We start from the raw sequence: 22,746 nt of genomic DNA on the forward strand, positions 1-22,746 counted from the left end.
TGGGGACAGAAGGGAAGGGGGAAGCAGACACGAGATGGGCCGTCCATCCCCCTGTCCATCCTCCTGCTCGGGGCGGGCTGCGCACAGCCGGCCGCCTTTGTGCGTTCCTTTGTGCCCCGGGATTCGCGCGTCCCGGCTTTTATCTGGTGGTCTGGAAGGGGGGGAAGAACGGGGGGTTGGGGGGGGAGGGGGGGGAAGAGCGGGAGGGTAGAAAAGGGCTGGGGGGGAGAAAGTGGCGCGAAACTGCCGCTCCCTTTGTGCGGTGGGGATGGCGACAGGGGCTTTGGGGACACCGTCACACTGCATTTTGCCCAAGGGGCTCCTCGATTGCGGTGGCCGTGAGGTCCCCTGTGCTGGAACACTGAGTTGTGTAGGGGGGGTCAGCTTGTGGGTTGTCCCCAGGCCCCCCCATTTGGGCACAACGATTGGGACAATGGGGACAGCAATCACCTCCAGACCCCCATCCTGTGTCTGGTTGGCACAAAACCCCTTGCCACGCTGCCATCCTCACCATCACAGCACCTCTCACCTTGTTTTCGGAGGAAACACGAACGGAATGGAGCCTGCTCACTGCAGCTCTGCCCGCTGCTTGGTGCCAAGGGGCCGTTTGGCTGAAGGTGGGCTTTGGGGGGGGGACGCTGAGAGGACAGGGATGCCAGGACCACGGTGCCACCCCCAAGACCCGACTCACCATCACCATCCCCAACCCACATGGTGGTGACACCGTGGCACCTCCTATAGGAAGCCCCGGCCCGGCGCCGCAGGGAAGCAGGAGTGGGCGGCCCCGACCCGGGGCAGAGGGCACCAAAAACACCACTGAAAATCCGTGTTGGAGAGAAAGCAGAGCCGCAGCCTTTTCCGCTGCAGCGGAACGATCTGATTTGGCCAAATAAACAGAGAGGGAGAAAAACAAGGGATTCGGTCGCCGGACAGAAAGCCGCCGGATGCTCGGAGCATTACGTGCAATAATTTCAGCGACAGGAATGTGCTGGGGTCACAGGAGCCGGGATTGCGTGGGCAGCGCGGGGCCCTTTGTGTGCGCTCCTTTATTGCTTTTCCACCTCCCTCCTCCAGATTTCCCACTCCTTCCCAATCTGCCCCCCATTTTGGGGCTCTGTCCCAACCCCCCAATCCCTGCATGGCCCCAAACAACAGCATAAAATCATCGAGGAAAACCATATCGTGTCCTGCGCCATCCGCGCAGCTGCGCTCTCGTTTCTCCCATCGTTTCACCCGCACACCCATATTTTAATTAAGCTCCAAATCCATCAGGATTTGTTTGTGGATGGGGAAGAGGAGCTGTGGGGCTGGGCCGGGCACAATGGGGCCTTGTGGCTGCGGGCTCTGATGAGATCGGTGCTGACAGCAGCAACACGGGGGGGCCGACCAAGGGAAGAGCAATTTGGAAATAGCAGTATGGATCTACACACATCTATGTGTTCCTAGAGGTGCCTGCAGCCCTGCAGGGTGCGGGATGCTGGGCCGTGCACCACAGTGCTCAGTGCCCATCTGTCACCACTCGGTTAAAGAAGGCCACAAACGTGACAAATACAGCTTAGTTTATATATATATATATATATATATAAAAAGGAAAAAAAAATAATCACGAATTTGGTATCGTTATAACTTTAGTGCACATACGATGCCCCCCCCCCACCCCCTACCCTCAACGCTTCGAAATCCCCCCCCCTGCCCAGGTGTGGTGGCACCGGGAAGCCACTGTGGAGCCACGGCCCCGTGGTGTCCCCATGCAGTGGCACAGACCCACCTCTCTCTGCTCCCATCCCCTTTCTGCACTCAGCACTTTGGTTCTTTTGGGGACCCTCCGTGCCACCTCTGCTCCCTCCTCAGCCTCGCTCCTTCAGCCCCGCTCCTCCTGCTCTCCCCTCCACCCGTGTCCCCTGTCACCCTTAGGACCAGGGCACGGCTCTCCATCTCCGCAGTCCCCCTTCCACCCTCAACACTGCCGATCCTCCTCCTCTCCCTGCTGTCACCACCGCGCTGTGCCACCGCTCTCCTCACGCCCTGCAGTGTCCCCACACCTGCAATGACCCCTCAGCCCCCAGGACCCCCAGCCCAGAGCACCCTTCTGCAACCCCCCAGGGTCACACACTGGGAAAATCCCATCCTATCCTGCAGGATTTTCACAGGGCTGTCCCCACCCACCGTGCTCCCACGTCCCTACGTGCCTGTCCCTGCAGACAGCATGCAGCCCCTTCCTCGTGGCGATGCCCCCAGCATCCCAGGGCAGCGGGAGGTGGCTGAGATAAACACATTTTCCAGTGTCTCTCGAGCAGGGATGCTCCCAAGCTGGGGGCTGCCCACCCCGAGCCGCTCAGTCCACAGGGAACTCGCAGGGGTTTTGCCTCCTGCGCCGGGCGCCCTCGTAGATGCGCTGGAAGTCCTTGTAGCGGGGAGCGCAGCTGAGCCATGCCTCACCAAAGTGCAGCCACCCCGTGAAGAGGAAGGTGCCGGGCCCCGGCCGCACACCGCAGCGCAGAGGGGTGCGGATGCTGCCTGCCGCCCGCCCCGGCCACCCTCCGGTTTGGAAGAGGGGGAATTTCTGGCGGTGGATGCGGACGGCGCTCACCCCGATGACGGATTCCTGCAGCTCTGCGTCGTTGGAGACGCTGTGGATGGAACCGCGGACCACTGAGGGGGAAGGCAGAGAGGGATGAGTGTGCGCCTGCCCCCATCCCCATCCCATCCCTGTCTCCATGCCCTTCCTCTTTCTTATCCCCATCCTCACATCCTCATCCTTTTTTCCTTCCCCAGATCCATCCCCTTCCCCATTCTTATCCCTATCCTCTTCCTCTTCTCTGTCCTGATCGCCATTCCCACTACCATCTCCATTCCTTATTCCCATTCCCCATTCCTGTTCCCATCACCATCCCTGTCCCCATTCCCATTTCTATTCCTTTTCCCCTTTCCCTTCCCCATTCCTGACCTCATTCCCGTACCCATCCCCATCTCCATCATTATTCCTGTCCTTATTCCTTATTCCTGTCCCCATTCCTGTTCCCCATTCTTGTTCCTTTTCCCCATTCCCATCCTCGTCCCCATCCCACAGCTGCCTCAGGGACCCTCTGCAGGCTGGTGCAGCAGCAGAGTGAAGGGGAACACACGGCCCCATGTGGATGCAGAATGGGGCCATGACATATGAGAGCGGCACGGGGCACCACGGCCATGCCACGGGCTGGATGAGGACAACACGAGGCTCTCGAAGCAGCGCTGCCCCATCACCCCATCCTTACAGCATCCCACTTTGTATTTCCCTCCCTCCTCCTGAGCCCAAGGATGCGCTCACCAAAGTCACTAGTGCAAATGGCCATCAGGAGCTCGGTGTCGTTGCACGGCCGGCACAGCCCTGCAATAACCAAACACCGTTGTCACCGCAGCGTGCCCGCACCACGAGGGGAGAGAAATCCCCCTTTTCAAGTGGTTTTCCCACTTGGAGCACCCGAAGACGTTCTCACCTTCGGCAGGCAAAGCGGGCCGGGCGAGCCAATCCCCCCGCAGCTCATAGCGGAAGGCAGCGATGCGGCGGCTGATGTCACGCTGCGGGGTGGCCTGCAGGAACAGGGCCACCTGCTCATGGGGTGGCCAGCTGAAACACCTCACGCGGGGCCGCGGGGCCACCTCTGCCTCGGGCAGCAGCAGCTCCAGCTCCCCGTCCCGCTCCAGGTACAGCTGAGCACCCCGGAAGGTGCCGGCCGGCTGAAGGCAGGCGGTGACGTGTCGGGGGTCGCGGCCATCGGAGGTGGTGGCGGGGGGCAGGCGAGGGGCCAGGCGCAGGCGGAGAGCCCCTGTGGGGTACAGCCACTCCAGGGAGCCCTCGGCGCAGCGCAGGGTGAGCTGCTCCACGCTGCCGACCTCCTGTGACAAGCCGCTGCAAGGCACCGGGTACGGGGTCAGCAGGACCCCGAGAGCAGACCCCAATCCCTGACCCACCCGAGGTGCCCGCATGTGGGAGCGTGGAAACCCCAAAGAGAAATGCTAGACCTTGACGCCTCGGCTTTGGGGTGCGGTTTGGTGATTTGTCCCCATCTGGGGATGTTTCCTGCCTGCTTTTGCCCTCCTTGTCCCCAGATCCACCCCATTCCTTTTACCCTTTCTGGGCGGACTTTCAGGTGCTGGGATCTCTGGGTTGGGGAGATGGAGGGGGGGTCACCTCGTTCTCTGCTCTTGTGGGATTCGGGTTCTCACGTTCCCAGCTCAGCGTTTTGCCGCTCCTGGCGCCGGGGCCAAGCAGCGAGCCGGGAAAAGCGGGGCCGCCTTTAGGGTCGGGGGGAGCTGGGGCGGCCGCTTTGTCCGGACCGAGGCGCTGGCGGCTGCGCGGCCCCGTGGCCCCGCCGCAGCCCCTCCTGCCGGGCCCCCGCTCTTTGTTCCCGAGTTCGGCGCCTTTCCGGGGTGGGAAAAGGCCCCGGGGAGAGTTTTTGGGGTCTTGGGGAGAATTTTAGGGCCTCAGCAGCCATTCCGACCAACCAATCGCGGGGCTGTAGGGAGCGGGGACATCGCGTGGAGAGGAGGATGGAGGAACGCACGGGTGAGTGGGGGGCAGATGTGGAAAGGCAGCTCGGAACCCCCCCAGGCTGAGGGCAGCTTTTTGGGGCTTCGGTTCGAGCGAGGAAACTGAGGCAGGGAGAAATCCGAGGACTCAGCCTTAGGAGATGCACGGGGCTCTCTTCGCCACCGGTACCGGGATTGGGATGGGGACTGAGGTCGGGATCAGAACGGAGATTGGGATCGGGTTGAGCCCTGCCTCACGCATCCCGGAGCTTACCTCCCCCTCCAGCTGCACTGATCCGCCGAGAAGCTGCCGAGGGCAGCGGCCAGCCCGGCTAAGCACAGCGCCCACAGAGCCCGCATGGCCGCTCCGGGGCTCCGGGCTCCCGGCAGCGGCGGCCCCGGGGGCGGCGGAGGCGGCGGCGGCCCCGGCCGTGGCCGCGGATCGCAGCGCGCTGGGGAATTTTGGGGGGGGTGGGAACCGGGGGGGCCAATCAGCGCCGCGCCCCCAAACTTTGAGCCAATAGGGGCGGAGGGGCGGGGTTGTCCCCCCCTCACCTTCCCCCCCCCAAACCTCCACCCCGAGCATCCCACGCGGGGAGCGGGGATCGGTTCACCACCTCCGGTGGACCCAGGGCATAGGGGGGGTGGCACCGGTCATCCCATCCCCACATCCCCCCATAAGTCGGGGATTGCCTCCCCACGGAGGGGATTTTCTCTAGAAGGGGGCCGCAGCGTGTGAAGCTGGGCCTGGCTCACAGGGCACACCCTGGACCCCCAATCCCATCCCCAGGTCGCCCTTTGGAAGGATTTCCCCCCAGTTTGGACAGCCGCTATCAGCATCTGGCCGCCAGCCACGCATCTGCATCTCCTCCCTCTCCCCTTCTTCCGCGAGCTGTTCCCCATTATGGCATTTTTATTTTATTTTCCCTTCAGACACCATTGTGCCGGGCTCACAAACCCTGCAATTAATTAAGTTTCCATCGAGTGACAGCCCGCCAAAATGTTTGAAATAAACACGGAACAATTGCGATGCGATGATACAGGCGGAGAACAAAGTCCCCGGAGAGAGGGTGGAGCCGAATGGAAATGAGGGATTGTAAATTTGGATGGCAGAAAGAAAGAGAAAGGAGGGGAAGAGGAGGGGGCCGGGCACGAGGAGGGGGGAGAGGGATTCAGAGCCCTCCGGCCATGAAATGACACTGAAAGAAGTCAATCTAATGGAATCCGTGGAAAATTAAGGCCGGGAGAGGGTGGATGCCGTGGGAGATGGACAAAGGCAGCAGGGTCAGCACCACTGCCCACCGACCTCCCAGATCCGGGCCTGAAGTGGGCTGAACCGGGCTGAAATGAGTTGAACTGGGCCTGAACTGGGCCGAAATGAGTTGAAATGGATCCATACTGGGCTGAACTGGGAAGATGCAAAGCCCCGTGCAGCACAGCACGCGCAGCCCCAGGCCATCATCACTCAGTGAGCCCGAGTGGGGCGAAGTATCCCTGGGGGCAGCCAGAGATGCCACCAACTGAAATGTTTTGGCCCCGTGGCCAACGTCCCCTGGCAGTGTCCCCAGGCCGAGTCTGTGAACCATCACCCCAATACACCTCCAGTGCTCCCCCTGCCCCCATGACACTGTGCTGCAGTCCCTTCCACCCCAGCCACCCACCTGCTGCAGGGGCCACCACGCAGCCACCTCCATCATCACCATGTGGGGCCACATGTCCCCACGCTGGGGACATCCTGCCACTGTCACCCCCGTGGCGTCGGCTGCCCGGCTCCCTGCTCCCGGGTCGCTTGGGGTCCCCGAGCTTCTCGGAGCCCCGGGGCCGGGATGCTGCGGGCTCGCAGTGCCCTCTTGTGACTGCGGACACGGCTCTGCATCCCCCCAACCCCGACCCACCCCCCCCAGCAGGGATTTGTGATCTGCAGGTCTGGGCCTGATCCTGCCTCAGCTCTCCCATATACGGGCATAGGGCACAGTGGAGCAGGGTGGGCAGAAACCCTCCTGGGGGGGCAGAGGGGCTGTGAGGTGGGCAGGGTGCTGCAGGGGCTTCTCAGAGGGGAAGGGGCTGGGGCCTGACCCTAAAGGGCTGCTCAGATTTTGGGGCTCCCCATCCCCTCCTGAAGCTGTGGCTGCGTGGGGAGCTGCTCCTACTGAGCCAAGAGAGCCCGTGGGAACTGCAGCTGCGTCAGGCACCCACATCATCCCCAAAAAATAGCTTGAGAGGCCTCACATTGGCTCCCAGCCTCGCTGGATCCCAAGATCCCAAGACTGAGGCTCCTGGTCCCCGGCCCTATGTGTATCCATGTGCTCTCAAGTGTCCTGAGGGATGTCAGGAGGGAAACTGCATGCTAAGGGTCGCCACGTTGGGGCAGGATCCCTGAGAGAAGGTCCTTGCAGCACGGTGGTGGATCCCACGGCTAAGTGAGGGTTCTCATGTAAGGATAGGATTCCCCATTAGCTGGGTGAGGGTTCACATGGCCAGGTGAGGGACCTCATTTTGGCATTGGGTGTCCGCAAGTGAGAGAAGGTTCCCATGGCAGAATGAGGATTTCAGAAGTGAGTGAGGCTCTCAGCAGCAGGATGAGGGTCCCTGTGGCCAGAGGGGGGTCCCCATGGCAGGACAAGTGTCCCCCTGCCTGGGTGAGGGTCCTCACAGCCAGGTGATTGTACCCACAGCAAGATGAGGGTCCCCACCTCTAGGTTCTGCCCTCACTCAGCTTCAAGACCTGGAGATATTGCCCTCCATTTGGGGACCACAGGGATGTGCTGAGCCCCACCGGGGGCAGTAGGGCTGCACCGAGGGCGGCGTCCCCAGGCTGTCCCCACCATCATCAGCCTCCAAAGCAGAACCCGGCAAGGCTGCCCTGGCACGTGCATCCTCTCCGGCGGCGAATGGAGCTGCCTATTGATTTGCAGGCGGGCTAAAAATAACCCTCATCTCTTCATCCAGAGCTGTGAAAAATCCCCCATCACTAGGCGACGGGTTACCGGGAGACAGCCATCGCTAGGCGACCGCCGTTGCCGCGGCGACGGCACCCTGCGCACTGCGGTCCAGCTTTGGTACCCGCGGTCCGGCTGGAACGAGGATGCTCGGCCCGTAGCATGGGAACCAAACCCAGAGGCCTCCAAGAGCCCCGTGTGGGTAGCAGGCGTGGGAGCTGAGTGGGTTCTCACCCACTGCCCACACAGGGGCTGCTGCTGGGTGGCTGTTCCCGCTGGGGACGTCCCTGTGGGGACAAGGAGTCGCGGGGAGGAAGGACCCCCAGGCCTCTCACTGGGGTCATTGAGGGAGGGACAGATGTGTGACGTGGAAAAGGCCACAAACCAACATGTGCCTGGTCACTGATTCTTCCGGCCCCTTCTTCTGCAGCTGTCACCTGCTGGGCGGGATGGGGGTGGCAGAGGCTGCTCTGTCCCTGCACGAGGGATGCATCTGAGTGCCAGCAGCCCCCAGCCCCAGCAGCTCCTCACACCGTCACCCCCGTGGCTGCTGTCCTCCCTTTACACATGGGGCAGAGGCAGTTGCACACTGGGGGGACACAACATCGCAACACTTCCAGCTGTGGGGTGGGATTATGTGTGTGTATGTGTGTACGTCCTCCCCCCAAACACTCTCCCATTGCCAGCAAGAAACTCGACCTGCCTTATAAATAATGGAGGCAGCCAGATCCTGGCAGTTACATCAGCGTCCCCAGGGCCTGGCCGGGTGGCAGCCAGCCTAGCTTACCCCACTACAGTACCATGTAATGGGAAGGGGTTAAGCACTGTTCCTAAGCCCATTCCTTCCAGTCTGGGGAGCTGGGCCCCACACTGGAGTTTCTGAGTGGGTGCAGAGCTGGGCAAGACAGGAATAAGTGAGGAAGCGAAGGCATCTGCTCTTCCCTCAGTGCAGGCTCCTGCAGCTTGCCAGGGTTTGGATCATCCCCACTGTGCTGGGGGTGCCAGTGGAACCAAGGCTACCAGCCAAGAGGGTTCAGAACAGGGATTGCCTTTTGCCAGTGTCCTGCTGGGGAGAGAGACAGAGCAAACACCCCTAAGTCCATCCATTCTTTTGTCCACCTAGCCTTCTATCCCTCCATCTGTCCGTTCATCCCTCCCTCCATTCATCTGCTCCTGAATCCATCTCTCCATCCTTCCATCCCTCCATCCTTCTGGAACCAGATGATCTTTGAAGTCTTTTCCAACCCAAGCCATTCCACAAGTCAATGATTCTATGATTCTCCTGCTTCTCTGCCTCCCCACACCTGACCACCCGTCTGTTCTCACATCCGTCCCTCCGTCCAACCCTCCATGGCTGCATCTATCCCTCCATCCCTTCATCTTTTCCTCCATCCCTCCATCTATCACTCCAACATCCACGTGTCCCTCCACCTATTCCTCCACCTATTTATTCCTCTCTCCATCCATCCCTCCGCCCTTTCCTCCCTTCATCCCTCCACCCTTTCATCCCTCCATCCCTCCACCATCCATCGACCCCTCCATCCCTAAATCCGTACCCATCCATCCCTCCATCTATCCATCCATCCGTCTCTTCCTCCACCCCTCCATCCGTCCCCGCATCCCTCCCTCCCTCCTCCCACCCCCACCCCTCCCTCCGGTGCCTCCCACCCTCCCGTCCCTCCCCGCTGTACGGGGGCTCTCAGCTCCCTGGCTCCTTCCCCCTTCACCTGGTCGCTGCCGTTCGGTGCCGCGGGGACCGGGAGCGGTGCGGGGACCTCGGCGCTGCGTTGTCGCTCTCGACGGCTGTGTCTCTTTAACGGGCGGCTGTACGGACGCGGGAGGCTGCGTGTGCGCGCGTGTGCGCGCGTGTGCGTGTGCGAGCCTCTCGCGGCTGCCCTGCACCGAGCCGGATCCGGCCCTCTCCCCTCCCCACCGCTGTTTTGTTTTTTTGTTGTTGTTTTTTTTTTGTGTGTGTGTGGTTTTTTTTGTCGGCTTGAGGCCGAGCGGCAGCGAGCACCCATCTTCCTCCTCTTCTCTCTTCCTTCTCCTCCTCCTCGAGGTTTCCTCGCGCAGGAAAGGAGCGGCTGTCCGCGCACGGCATGGCATGAGCTGGGAGAGCTGGAGGTAAGGGATCGCTTATTTATTATTTGCGGGGGTTGTTTTGTTTTTCTCTTTTATTCTTATTATTGTTGATGATGGTGATGGTGATTTGCTCTCGGGAAACCATTGCGACACAAAGCCCGCACATCGCCGTGCGGCCCCGGCGGGCGGGGAGGGGGCTGGGGCCGCAGCCCCCGGTGCAGCATCCCACTGCACCGTTATATAACGGCGGCGGAGTGAGCCCCGTGCTCCCGGCCGGGGGGAAGGAGAGGGAGAAGGTAACGGAGGGGCCCCTCTCCGTTCCACTCGCCTCCCTTCCCCCCTCTATCCCCCCCCAAACGGGGGCCCAGAAGGCAGGGAGTGGGCTGGCACCGGCTGTCCTGTAGGGAGGCTTTGGGATGAGTGCGGTTGTCAGCATGGAGAGAGGGGTAGGGTGGGGGGCTGTTGCCTTGTTGCCTGCTTTCTGATCCCCCTCCCCCCGCCCCCCAAGTTCCTGAAGCACCCCCTCAGGCTGCTCACCCTCCTCCATGGTTCTGTAGGGTAAAAGAGAATGGCACCTCTGGAGCTGTATCCCCTGGCACCCTACAGCCTATTAGCCTTGGACCCCTGCATCCTAGCACTCTAGCACCGTTGGACTCCATTATCCTGCTACCCTGATACCTTAAATTCCCAGCACCCCATCATTCCAGCATCCCATCACCCTGATATCCCAAACACCCAGGCCCATGGCGCTTCAACACTGTGTGATCCCAGCAACTTGGAAATCTCAAATCCCAGCACCCCGTTACCCTGGTGCCCCGGCACCCTTGCGCCTCATCATCCTGGCACCCCTACATCCGAGCACCGTTAAACCACGGGACTCCAGTGCCCTGATCCTGCAGCATGCCATCATCCCAACACCCCACCATGCAAACACACCAACAGTATAAGACTCCTGGCACCTTAAAACCTCGTAACACTGTCACTCTGTCATCCTGTCATCCCAACGCACTGGCACCCCAGCACAGTGGGATCCCAACAGGCTGGTCCACTAAATTCCCTACACTCCATCCCCCTTTCACACTCTGGTATCCAAGCAGTGTGGCATCCCAACATCTTGGCATCTCAGCACCCCAGTAGCCCGACATAACGGTACACCAGCATCCTGGTACCCTATCACCCTAAGACCCCAGCACCTTGTCACCCCCCACTTGGGCATCCTGCTCTCCAGAACCTCTTCACTCTGTCACCTTGACTCCCCAACACTCTGACACCTCAGCAACCTGGCATCCCAATGCCTCAACAACACCCCAGCAACACGGTGGGATTTTCCTCTGTTCTGGGCTGATACAAGCCATGGAGTCTGGGAACAACACATTGCCATCACCGTCACTCCTGGAGGCCAATGGGACACAGAGAGGCAGGGCTAGACCCTAGGGATGAGGCACACAGGGGTGATCCCTACAGCAGGATCCCAGCTCTGCGTGGGGCACCCCACAGTGGCTATGGAAGCCCCACAGAGGGAGTGAGGCTGCTTGTGCTGGGCCAGGCTGAGCCAGATGGTGGGGGAACCAAGGCACAAGGTTGGTGAGCTGTAACCAGAGCCCCCATGGCCTCAGCGATGTGGGGGGGGTCTGAGATTACTATCAGGATTCATTTGGTTCCACTGTGCCCCACTGGCAGGATATGATGGTGTCCCAATGGCAGACTGGAATGCTTCCATGGTAGGGGAGCTCTGACAAGGATACTGGGCCAAGGGCAGGAGGCTTTGGGGCACTCTGTGAGTGTGGAGCAAGAGATGCACAGTGCTGGCATTTCCCCTCCTCTGGAAGCTCAGTGCTGATTTCACTCCAGCTACCAGGAAGAGGGAGGGAGGTGGCTTTGGAGTGGGGAGGACTCGCTTCAGCATCCATTTTTAATGAGATAGATATCTATTTTTCCCCGAGCTGGCTTCCCCCACATCGATCCCTGCTCCATCCTCCAGGCCTGTTTTCCTCTCTGTTGCAGTGGGGATGTGGTGGCTGAGCTTTCCCAGTACTGGGAACCTCCTGGCTCCCCAAATCCCACTTCTGGGGGTGCTGGGGTCCTTGTTCAAGCTGGGGCTGGGGATGGCATGTGGGAAGGCAAATGGGATAATAGGGTCCTCTGTTCCCTCCAGAGGAGCCGCCTCCATGTTGCACACCCCATGGGAGCATGGCATGACAGAAGGGAGGCCAGGGCTCTTGGGAACCCATTGCTTTTGGGGCTAGTAGCTGTGCTCATGCTGTGCAGGCAGCAGAATGGAATGTGCAGGCAAGCGCAGATCCTTTGGCAGCTTCTTATCCATTCCAAGTCCCTGCCCACCCATCATGGGACTGCACACATTCTTCAGGTACTCTGGGGATGGGAGAGCATTCAGGGAAAGGGCAGGAAAGCAGAAAAATGTTCCTGGGGTTTCTCTCTGCTGGAGCTTTGTCCAGCTCCTGGACAAGCAGGTGGTTGTGGGGCTGCCTCCTGGCCCCATCACACAGCGTCAACACTGATGGTTGGTGGGGAAATTGAGGCAGGTGGGTGAGAGGACATGGAGCACCGGGGCTGCGCTGCCTCCCCTCCTTGCAACAGGGCTGTGATCTTGGTCAGAGGCTGGAATCTAACAACTTTCTGAGTTTATGTCAGCACTGAGCAACTCCAGCACCCTGCAGCAGAAGTCCTGTGGCTCAGCACTGCCTCCCTGCCCTGATGTCCCACTTGTTCCCTCAGCATTATTCAGTCACGCTCTGTGTTCTCTCAGGTCCCGCAGTCCTGTGTCTGTGGCAGGGCTCAGGCTGGGCTGGTAGCCTGGGGAGAGGCTGATATTGGTGCTGGATTGGTGCTGGTCCCTTCCATCACGGGCACCTGTGGCCAAGACCTTCTCAGGGCCTCAGATCTGTGGTGCAGAGAGCTTCAGGATGTCACACTGGCCTGGCAAAAAGGCTTCACTGTTTGTGTGGCCATTGCCACGTCCAGAATGATGAAGACGTCTGAAGGCCCTGGAAGAGGCACTTGTCCCAGCAGTACCAAGGAAGCACACTGATGTCCCAGGAACAGCCACAGGTTGGCTCATCTCTCCTCAATGAGACCCTTAATCAGCACTCAGGGCCTTTCCTTTACGTCTGGGCACTCTGTTCCTGAGACAAAAAGGGGCAAGGAGCAGAGCTACAGCATGCCCAGCTCCATCAAGTGAGCACACTCTGGCTGTTACGCAACAGGAGCTGCTCTCCCAACACAACACCTTGGTTAACGGGGAGCAGGGAGAAACTTAGCTGAGGCACATGGAAGCAAGAGCATCCTCCCTTCAGCAGTGAGGCCTGATATTTCTGAAGGAGGCTGGAGGAGGTGAGCCCAGGTCAGCCACAGTCGCCACCCGACTCTGTCCACATCTGTGCACATGTGCATAGAGGTTTGTTGACAACCATCACTGGATGTGGAGTCTGAGGCTCCTTGTGGAACACGGAGCTGCCTGGAATAGGAAGGAAGTCAATGCCTAATGTATTTGGGAGATTTGGGCCTCAGCAGCGGCGCACCACAAAGTTACATACTCCAGGTCATGCTCAGCTCTCCAAATTAACCAGACAAATCCCCACTCCTGGGGAAAATCATTGTGTGCAACAGCTATGGCCAGAACCAGTGCTGCTCCTTGCCCTCCTGGAGGCTTAGGATGGGCTGGCATAGAGTGGGGCTAGCATCACCTCCCACGCGGGCTGGGATCACGCCGAAGCGATAAACCCTGGGAAGAACGTGGGAAAAGTGTGTAGCAGCCAGAGGGGACCCTACTGCCTGCTGCAGGGAACTTTGGCCTTTGAGTGGGCCCCCTGAACCTTTTTATCTACTTCAAGGTGGGATGAGCTCATTGGCATCATTGGAAGAGGAACAGGAGAGCTGCGCTAATCTCTCTAGTTTCTCAAGGACCTCTCAGGATAATCCTAGGAAGGAGTTTCCCAGCTCCCATCGTACAAGCAGGTCTCTGGGCCAAGCAACAGAGAGCAGAACATGGTCTTTTCCTCACCATGAATTCCTGGTTCATGCTGCAGCGTTCGTCCTGCAACACACGGTGCTGAGCTTGGAGCTGTGCTCTGAGCCTCTCTCCCAGCTGACGTGTGAGTCCTGAGCTCCAGAGCTCTGATCCACATGTGCACACGCACATGTGCATGTACAGGCAGCCTCTCTGCACCTGAACACACGAGCTGCCCCTCCATCTCTAGGGGAGCAAGGGGCTCTTTGGGGGATTCAGTGCCTCCTCTACATTGCCAAGGTGATCCAAGCACACTGAGAGGACAGCCATACATATGCCTGACTACACACTGCACGGACAGTGGGCTGAACTGATGCAGTCAAAGAGACAACTTGCACACTGCTGAACACTGCTGGGAAAGGCAGTCTTTATAGAAGGATATCTTTATTATTACCATGTGCTTTGGTCTACAGGTTCTTCTGCCACCAAAGCAAGAGCTAGCATGGCATTGCTGTTGGTTCAGCTTCTTGTGCACATTTGGTGGTTTTGGGCAGACTTTACCCTTGATACCGCTGGACAAAAGCTTTGGCTGTGTGTTCTGCCACAGCACTGTGTCTCGGGTGTGTTTTCTCTGCCTGTAGAGCAACTTGATTTGCTGCATTAGTAAAAATAGATGGGCTAATGAATTCAGCTGATGCAACCCTGCGTGAGTGTGTGTGTGCATGCGCTTATCTCTGTTTGTGTGTGTATATGTGCATGTATATGTGTGTCTCAGTACCAAGGCTCATGCAAGGTGCATCCACCAGCCCCTAGGGCTCTGATGCGTGTGTGTGTGTGCGTGTCCAAGCATATCTGTTTGTGTGTGTGTGTGCAGGAAGCCGTGAGCGATGGCTGCTTGCTGCCGAGCAACTCTCTGTCACCGAAGCAGTAGCTCTACAAAAATAATTTTGCATCAGCCTTGGATTCTGTCAATGCAATAAAAGGGCTGCAGGGAGGCTAGCAGGGCAGCAGGAGCCCTTCACAGGGGCCTGGTGGGGCAGCAGGAGGGGCGTCACAGGGAGTGGTGAGGAAGCAGGGGGGGATAGCAAAGGGGAGATAGCGGGGGGAGGGCAGCAGGGGGGATAACGAGGGATAGCAAAGGCAATAGGGGTCTGTCGGGCCGTTTTGAGGGGTGTTTCTGCAGGATGCTGCTGCCCCGAGGCTGGCGGGGCAGGCCGCTGTCCGCGGTGCTGAACGGGGGCCGGTGTCGCTGACCGCGGTGCTGAACGGGGAGGTCGGTGTCGCTGACCGCGGTGCTGAACGGGGAGGTCGGTGTCGCTGTCCGTGGTGCTGAACGGGGAGGCGAGCTGTGTGGCCGTGCGCGGTGCTGGCCGCTGCCAGGACCTCTGTCCGCAGTGCTGAGCGGGACTCGGACCTCGACCCCGTCGATCTCCATGGACCACCGGGCCCTGCCAGCCCTGAGTCTCCGGTGTGCCCTGAGCTGCCCCGATGGCCCAGAGCTCACAGTGGCCATAAAATCTGGACGCAGCTGGACTGCAGTCTGACCTAGTGTATCTCTGCCACAGCCTGGGCTCTCTAAGTGAGCCCGTACGTACACAAGGGTGGCACTAGCAGGTGACTGTCCACCCCAGCTGTTTCTTGAGGTTCTCATCCCTCATCACTAACACGTGGAGACAGTAAATTCGCCAGTGGTTTGGACAAGTGTTCTCTTCCTGGGTACTTTTGTCTTATTCTTCCCAGCTTCATCATCTGCGTAATGTTTGTAGTGACACACTCTTAGACCCCCTTCTTTCTTCTCTCTTCCTGCGTCAGTTCCACCCCCCACAACTGCATCATCACTTATTGTGGATGAGAAAGCCCTCATGAATGGAGTGATTTCTCTGCAACAACATTTCCTGTGAAATGCGCACCCTGGAATGAATTTGTGAGACTAAAAGACCTTGCCCTTTGCTTTTGTCAGGTTTCCTTCCTCTGTGGATTGAGATTTGGTACAGCTGGCAGACACCTCCCTCCCTGAGGCCTGTGAGAGCAGAGGGGGCTTACACGAGGGTCTCTGAAGCTGAGTCCTTCTTGTGAAGTCCCAAAGTAAGAATGGTTATACCAAGCACTTAGTACTTCTTCTGAGGGAGGATGGAGGGCCAAATCTCTGCTCTTTCTCTGCTTTGGAGTAAAAGTAAAAAGCAAATATGTGCAGATATCTGCAGAACTGTGGGTACATCAGAAGGGACAAAGGTGTCAAAAGTGAGGATTGAGAGTGCAGGACTCTGTACTGACTTTCCCAAGGCTGTCCAAGTGCATTAGCAGAAGGACCTCGGGAAGGGCATGGTGTGCTCCGTGTGTCTCAGTGCACAGAAGCTCTGAAGGATGGACTTGCACTTTGTACTTGTACTTTGTACATTGTACTTGCACTCCGTACAGTGGAGCAATGTGGCCTCCCCTCTGGGCCTGAGGAGCCTGTAGGGCTGCTGCTGGGGGCTTTTCAGTAGCAGTGAGGGACGACTCCAGAGGCAATGGAGAAGTGATTATTAAGCCAACAAGCATCCCCAGCCTGTTCTCCCTGCCACCATCTCCAAGATGCTCTCTTACCCAGGCAAGGTCCTGATGCTTTCAGGCTGACAGAATCCCTGGTTGTCCGTTCTCCAGAGAGATGCAGCCATGTACAGTAAGCCTAGATGGACACAGCCACAACCCTGCCTTCCCAGCTTCCTGCTATCCATGCCTGAAACCTGCCTTTGTCCAGAAGGCCTCCATCCCTGTTGTGTTTCTAATTGAAGTGACTTCCCAGCTCATTCATGGTTTGGAATATCTGTGAGACAGACAAGCAGCTTCAGTGCCTGGGGCAGGGGGAGCTATCTCATCTTCCCAAGGCAGAACTGTGAAAACCACCAAGCCCTGCCTTGAGGATGAGCCTCACTCTCAGCTGGTTGTAAATGCTGCCAACACCTCCCTCTGGCTGAATTACAGTCTGATTATCGTCAGCATCTGTCTCCTCCCATGGCTGTCCCCTGTGGAAGCCCCCACCCCTGGTTTACCTTCTGATGTCTGGAGACCATGGGCTGCCCCACTCCCACCACCTGACCTCTCCCCAAAGGCAGCCAGCATGGTGAATTGCTCTCTGTGGGCTCTGTGCCGGAGTGACAGCCTTTCTGTGCTGTGCAGTAATTATCTGTTTTGATTTGTGTTGTAGCGCTGTGTTAGACACCCTGGTGCACGTTCTGTTTGCTTCCCTAATTGCTGCCAACCTCAGAGCTGCCGGTTTTAAGTTTCTTCCTTTTCCCCCTCCTCTTCCCCTGCTTTCAAGCAAATTTAGTCAAGCATCTGAGGCCCGAACCCTCTGTAGGGCAGTGTAAGTGAAGGCAGCAGAAGCTGCATCCAAGTGGGAAGTGGCGCCAGGCTGTCTGCTCAGGGCCAGATCCATTCCCGGAGGATGGGCTCTGGTGGTGCCAATGCCACTGTGCTGGGCTGCTGTGTGGAGAGGTGAGAGGCTTCACCACTGGCTGCTTCCCATCTGCAGGGTGAATGGGCAGAAAACTAGCTCTTAAAGAGTGGGGTAAAGTCTGGGAGAAAGCTGGTGGCGAGTCCTAGGTCCCTCAATTCAGGGGGCTGCTCCCCCACGCAGCAGGGCATGGGGATGATGGGAGGGTTGGAGTAATGGGCTGGGGGCAGCAAGGAGATCTCCAGCTGTGTCCTGGTGTTGTATGGGCTGTTGGAGTGCAGCACAGAGTCTGGCTTAGGCCAGCACTGCCTCCAGGGTGGAACAGCCCCAAAGCCTGTGTACCTGGGCCACCAGCAACACATGCGGCTCACCAGCCAGCGTGCTACTCTCTTGGTGCCCTCAGTCACTTTCCTGGGGGCAGAAAGTAGGGACACAGCTACAGCCACATCTTGTTTCCTTTCTGCCAGGCTCCCCTCCTCCAGGTCTCAGCCATCCAAAGTATTTTCTCACTTCACTCTCAGCTTTTATTCTGCTTCCGAGGGGGAGCTGGTGACTGTGTTCTCAGGTCCCATTAGCAAGCACAAACCAATGTGCCACTCAGGCATGGCTGTCACTGAGCAGTCCCCATCCCTCAGGACCTAGGAGTGACAGCTCTGTCTCATCCCCATGGGCTCCATTTCTGCAGGCTCTAGCTCCTCCTATGCCCCTGGATGTTTTGGAAGCTCAGGCTCCTACGGCTCCATCTCAAGCTGGGCTCCAAAGGAGATGGGAACCTAGTCCTTTGCAGGGCTTGGTTCGGGTGAGCACTGTGTGCTGGGGCACAGGGTGTTGGCAGAATGGGTATGACACTGGTAGGGCTCTGTGCCAGTCACTGGCTGGTGGGGGGGGGGGGGCAAGCCCCCATCAATTATTCACCTCTGTATTTATAGAGGGAAATGTAATTAATAATGCATGGTGGGGTGTGGCAGGGCTGTTTGAAAGCCTGTCTGGCTGCATCTGAAATATTTATTGGCTTGCTTTGATGTGGTGCCTCTGCAAGCTATGGCACCTGATCGGCACGGACTCACTGGACAGCATGGCACATGTGGTCTCTGTCACCCAAGCCGTGCATCCCAGTGAGCCCAGTGCTGGCTGACATCTGCTTACTCCCCCTGTGTTGCAGAGAGACCCGTGGAAGATGTCGAACCCGAGAAACGGCGACACCAAGCCCCCATGTTTGCCTCGCAATGGACTGGTGAAGATCCCCACACAGCCCAACGGCCTCGGCTCTGCCAGCATCACCAAAGGCACCCCTGCCGTGAAAAACCGCCTGTGCCAGCCTTCCTCCGTGCCTGCCATCCTCAGCCCAGCCTTAGCCCCCCGCAGCGACCTGCCCATCCCCAGCCTGGCCTCGCCGCTGTCCCTGGCCGCTCTGGCTGGCGTCTCGTCCCCTCCCGGCACCTCCTTGGTGGCACTGAACTCGAGCGAGGCCATTCCAGGCTCTGAGCATCCCTCTCCAGAACGGCTGCCCGGTTCACCCTCAGAGAGGCAGCTGGTGGTGGATGAGAAGATCCTCAACCGCCTCTTCTGGTACTTTTCGGCTTGTGAGAAGTGCGTGTTGGCACAGGTGTGCAAGGCGTGGCGGCGAGTGCTCTACCAACCCAAATTTTGGGTGGGTCTGACACCTGTCCTCCACACCAAAGAGCTCTACAATGTCCTGCCTGGTGGCGAGAAAGAGTTTGTCAGCCTGCAGGGCTTTGCTGTGCGGGGTTTTGACGGTTTCTGCCTCGTGGGCGTCTCCGACCTGGACATTTGTGAGTTCATTGACAACTACCCCTTGTCCAAGAAGGGGGTCAAGTCTATGAGCCTTAAAAGATCAACCATCACTGATGCAGGGCTGGAGGTAGGTGGCCTCAGCACCAGTGAGGTGGCCAGGGACTGGGGTTGGGTTAGATGCCGGAAAGGTGGCAACGTGGGTTGCTCTGAAGAGATGCCCCCATGAGTGTCCCTAATGCTGTCTCCAGAGTCTGTTTGCACCCAAGGTGAAGGCAAGGTTTGGGGGACAATGCTTGATTCCCTGCCACGTGGCAATGCTGCCAGGCTTTGGCACAACATGTCCAGATGTGTCAATCCACAAGCACTACAGCACCTGGAAACAAGCATGCTGCAGTCTGCATGAACGAGAGCTTTCTCCTTCCCCAGCAAGGGCATGGCCCAGTCATCAGCAGGCAGACAACACCAGTACCCTACTTGTCCCTCTGCCCATGACCTGGGATCCAGGAGGGAGCAAGGCTGCTCTCTCAAGCTTTTGGGGAAGGATGTTCATCCCCATCACCCACGGGAACACCTGCAGCCTTTACCTATCCCTTCCAGGAAGGAACAGCTGTGTGAAGCTGTGGCTGGGCAGTGGGAAGAAGCAAAGAGCAATGGGATGACGCATGATGAGCGATGAGGGAATGGCTTGGAGCTGAATCAGGGGAGGGTCATGGTGGAATTTAGGAAAACGTTCTTCACCAGAGGGTGCTGGGCATGCAACATGCTCCTCAAGGCAGTGGGGAGCTGCCAGAGTTCAAGAAGTGTTGGGATAGTGCTCTCAAAAGTAGGGTTTGGGTGGCCATGTGCGGAGTCAGCAGTTGGACTCGGTGATCTTTGTGGGTCCCTTCCAATTCGGGATGTTCAGTGATTCTAGGATTCCATGATTCTATGGTTCTCTGATTCTGTGCTGCCCCTGGCCAGGTGATGCTGGAGCAGATGCAGGGTGTGGTGCGGCTGGAGCTGTCAGGCTGCAACGACTTCACGGAGGCCGGGCTGTGGTCGAGCCTCAACGCCCGCATCACAGCGCTGAGCGTCAGCGACTGCATCAACGTGGCTGATGATGCCATCGCAGCCATCTCACAGCTCCTGCCCAACCTTGCCGAGCTCAACCTGCAAGCTTACCATGTGACGGACACGGCTCTCGCCTACTTCACCGCCAAGCAGGGTTACACCACGCATACCCTGCGCCTCAATTCCTGCTGGGAGATCACCAACCACGGCGTGGTCAACATGGTGCACAGCTTGCCCAACCTGAGTGTCCTCAGCCTCTCGGGCTGCTCCAAGGTGACAGATGATGGCGTGGAGCTGGTGGCTGAGAACCTGCGCAAGCTACGCAGCCTTGACCTGTCCTGGTGCCCTCGCATCACTGACATGGCCCTGGAGTACATCGCCTGTGACCTGCACAAGCTGGAGGAGCTGGTGCTCGACAGGTACAGGATGGTGCCAAGGGTGATGGTGCAGCAGGGTGGCCGTGGGCTGGGGACAATTCATCTGCTTGTCCTATGTCTCCACAGGTGTGTGAGGATCACTGACACTGGTCTCAGCTACCTGTCCACCATGTCATCCCTGCGGAGCCTTTACCTGCGCTGGTGCTGCCAGGTAGGGGAGAACTAGGGCTGTGCTGCCCACACTGGGAGCCCATGATTGTGTCCACACTGCAGGTGGCATCGGGCTGGGATGGGAGGGGAAATCAGGATGCTGCCATGGGTTTGCAGCAGAGCTCTGGGAAGACAGGTGATGTGGGGCTGAAAGTATGGGGAGAGATGCAGGACATCTGTAGGCTCAGCAGGGCTCAGCTCCATCATTCTGTTCCATCCCCCATTCCATCACTCTGCCCCACTATCGTGTCCCACCATCATGTCCCACCACCATGTTCCACCTCCACATAGAATCATAGAATCACTCAGGTTGGAAAAGACCTTGAAGATCATCAAGACCAACCACGACCTAACCATATTCCCTAACTAACAACCCTCTGCTAAATCGTGTCCCATCAATCACCTGCCCAGCTGCAAGGTCATCGAGTAGCACCCACCTGATGGGGACCAGCCCATCACCCTACTGCATTCCCCCATTCCGTTACTCTAACCCAACATATTGCTCCACCACCCTACTCCATCACTCAGTCCCACCACTCTGCTCCACTCAGCCACAGGATCCATGGGTGCTGTACCCCATTTTTGGCACCTCTGCCTGTCTCTTCATCCTAGTCCCACTCCTGTTTCTTTTACAGGTGCAGGACTTTGGCCTGAAGCACCTCCTGGGCATGGGCAGCCTACGCCTCCTGTCTCTTGCTGGTGAGACCTGTGCATGAGGTGACGTGGGGCTGGGGGTGTCTGGAAATGGGGACAAGGACGGTCCCTGGGAACAGAAATGAGGGCCCCCATGATGGCAGGCTTCCCGCAGCCCAGGGAACCTCAAGTCCTGCGGCACCCACATGGGGGTACAGGGAAGGGGATGGGGACAAGGATGGGAACACCATGGTGACAGTGACATTGTCCACCTGCAGGCTGCCCCTTGTTGACCACCACGGGCCTCTCAGGGCTGGTACAGCTGCAGGAGCTGGAGGAGCTGGAGCTCACCAACTGCCCCGGAGCCACTCCAGAGCTCTTCAAGTACTTCTCCCAGCACCTGCCCTGCTGCATGGTCATCGAGTAGCGTCCACCTGATGGGGACCAGCCCCCCTAAACCCAGCTGCGACGGCACCCAACCCATTTCTTCCCGTCAGCAGGATTAGGAGGGGTGCAAAAGACGCTGCCCATTCAACTGACCCACATGTAAAGCCCCCGCCTCGACGACCTGGATGCCAGCACCCCCCCCCCCACTTGCCACCGAGGGGCCCGGGCGCGACAAGAGGAGATCCCTGCTTTTTGGCACCCATGGGTGCTGCACGGATGGGAGCTTGGGACCCCCTGCACAGAGCCATGGGCACCCCCGGATGGGAGAAACAAGCCAACCCCCCCGTGCTGTGCGTCCCCCCTCGCCCATCCATAGGATGCTTTCCTCCACCCTCGCATGCTCGCTTGCTTCAGTCTCGTGGCACAGCAGGGGGGACAGTGACAAGTGGCACCCGCCACCCTGCTGCCACCCAGCCCCTCCGCACAGCTCTCCTAGTTGGGCCGTGGTCTCCCTCCCCCCCCTCAAACATCACTGTGCCCCATTTCCACTGGGGACAGTGGGGCAGCATCCCCTTGATGCTAGGGGCTGTCATCCCTTTACTGCCTGGGGAACATGGAGGGATGTGGGGCCACCGCTGCTGTGGCCACTCAATGTCCAGAGGTAATTCATCTGTCTGGGATGGGTCCCACTGTCCCCATGGGGCTGGGGGTCCGGCCCTGTGCCCCGCTGCGGCTCGCAGGTGGCACGGGGACAGCGGGGTCACCGAGCAAAGGCGGGGGGACGTCACCTCGAGATGCAACGCCGCTTCTTCCAGACCTAAAGCCATCGCCCGGGTGCCACCAAACCGCCCCAACTGCAGGGCCCAGCCAGCACCTCGGGGTGCCCCACGTGTTGGGAGCTGGGGGCTGAGCCGGCTCGGGGTATGGGCACGGACACGGGCACGGACACGGACACGCTTTCGGGTTGTTTTGCCTTTGTAACGGCCGGGAAGGAACTGCTGCACCACCCGCCGCCTCCGCTGGCTCCTTTTGTCCAAAACGCCCATTTCTGGTCCCAAAACAGCCTGAGGTTCTGGCCCTGAATGTGGGCTGGAGTGCTCCAGGTCAGGGTGGCACCCCTAAAACTGAGAGCATGTCACTATGGGAAGTAGGTGCTGGGCACCCAAAGGGGACAGGTGGGGATGTGTGTGGGGACTCCTTCTCACAGGACCGGGGCGAGCAGGGGCAGCCCCCAAAGGAAGATGGAAGTGGGGAGCAAAGCCACACGTGAGGTAGGAGTGGGGTCTGAGGGTGCTCTGGGCTGGGGGAGCCAGCAGAGCTGCTCCCTCATCAGCACTCCCTGCAGTGCATCCCCTCAGTGTACCCCATCCTCCTCCTGTTCATCCACTCCCACATACCACT

The 22,746-nt window shown here is 58.9% G+C and overlaps 2 protein-coding genes across 2 annotated transcripts; one reads left to right on the forward strand and one right to left on the reverse strand.

Annotated features, from left to right (window-relative positions):
* Nucleotides 1–1,678: 1,678 nt before the first annotated feature.
* Nucleotides 1,679–4,936, reverse strand: METRN (meteorin, glial cell differentiation regulator). The gene is made up of 4 exons (XM_052680037.1): nt 4,784–4,936; nt 3,477–3,889; nt 3,308–3,367; nt 1,679–2,652 (listed from the first exon to the last, which is right to left on the reverse strand). The coding sequence occupies exons 1-4, from the start codon at nt 4,867–4,869 to the stop codon at nt 2,336–2,338; spliced, it is 876 nt and encodes a 291-aa protein (XP_052535997.1). The 5' UTR covers nt 4,870–4,936; the 3' UTR covers nt 1,679–2,335.
* A 4,189-nt stretch (nt 4,937–9,125) lies between these two features.
* Nucleotides 9,126–22,353, forward strand: FBXL16 (F-box and leucine rich repeat protein 16). The gene is made up of 6 exons (XM_052680022.1): nt 9,126–9,572; nt 18,096–18,815; nt 19,649–20,157; nt 20,242–20,326; nt 20,961–21,024; nt 21,237–22,353. Exons 2-6 carry the CDS (start codon nt 18,111–18,113, stop codon nt 21,383–21,385), a joined length of 1,512 nt encoding a protein of 503 aa, XP_052535982.1. The 5' UTR covers nt 9,126–9,572; nt 18,096–18,110; the 3' UTR covers nt 21,386–22,353.
* The last annotated feature ends 393 nt before the right edge of the window (nt 22,354–22,746 follow it).

The sequence above is a fragment of the Tympanuchus pallidicinctus genome, unplaced genomic scaffold (genome assembly GCF_026119805.1).
Source record: "Tympanuchus pallidicinctus isolate F22 unplaced genomic scaffold, pur_lepc_1.0 scaffold18, whole genome shotgun sequence".
Lineage (NCBI taxonomy): Eukaryota > Metazoa > Chordata > Aves > Galliformes > Phasianidae > Tympanuchus > Tympanuchus pallidicinctus.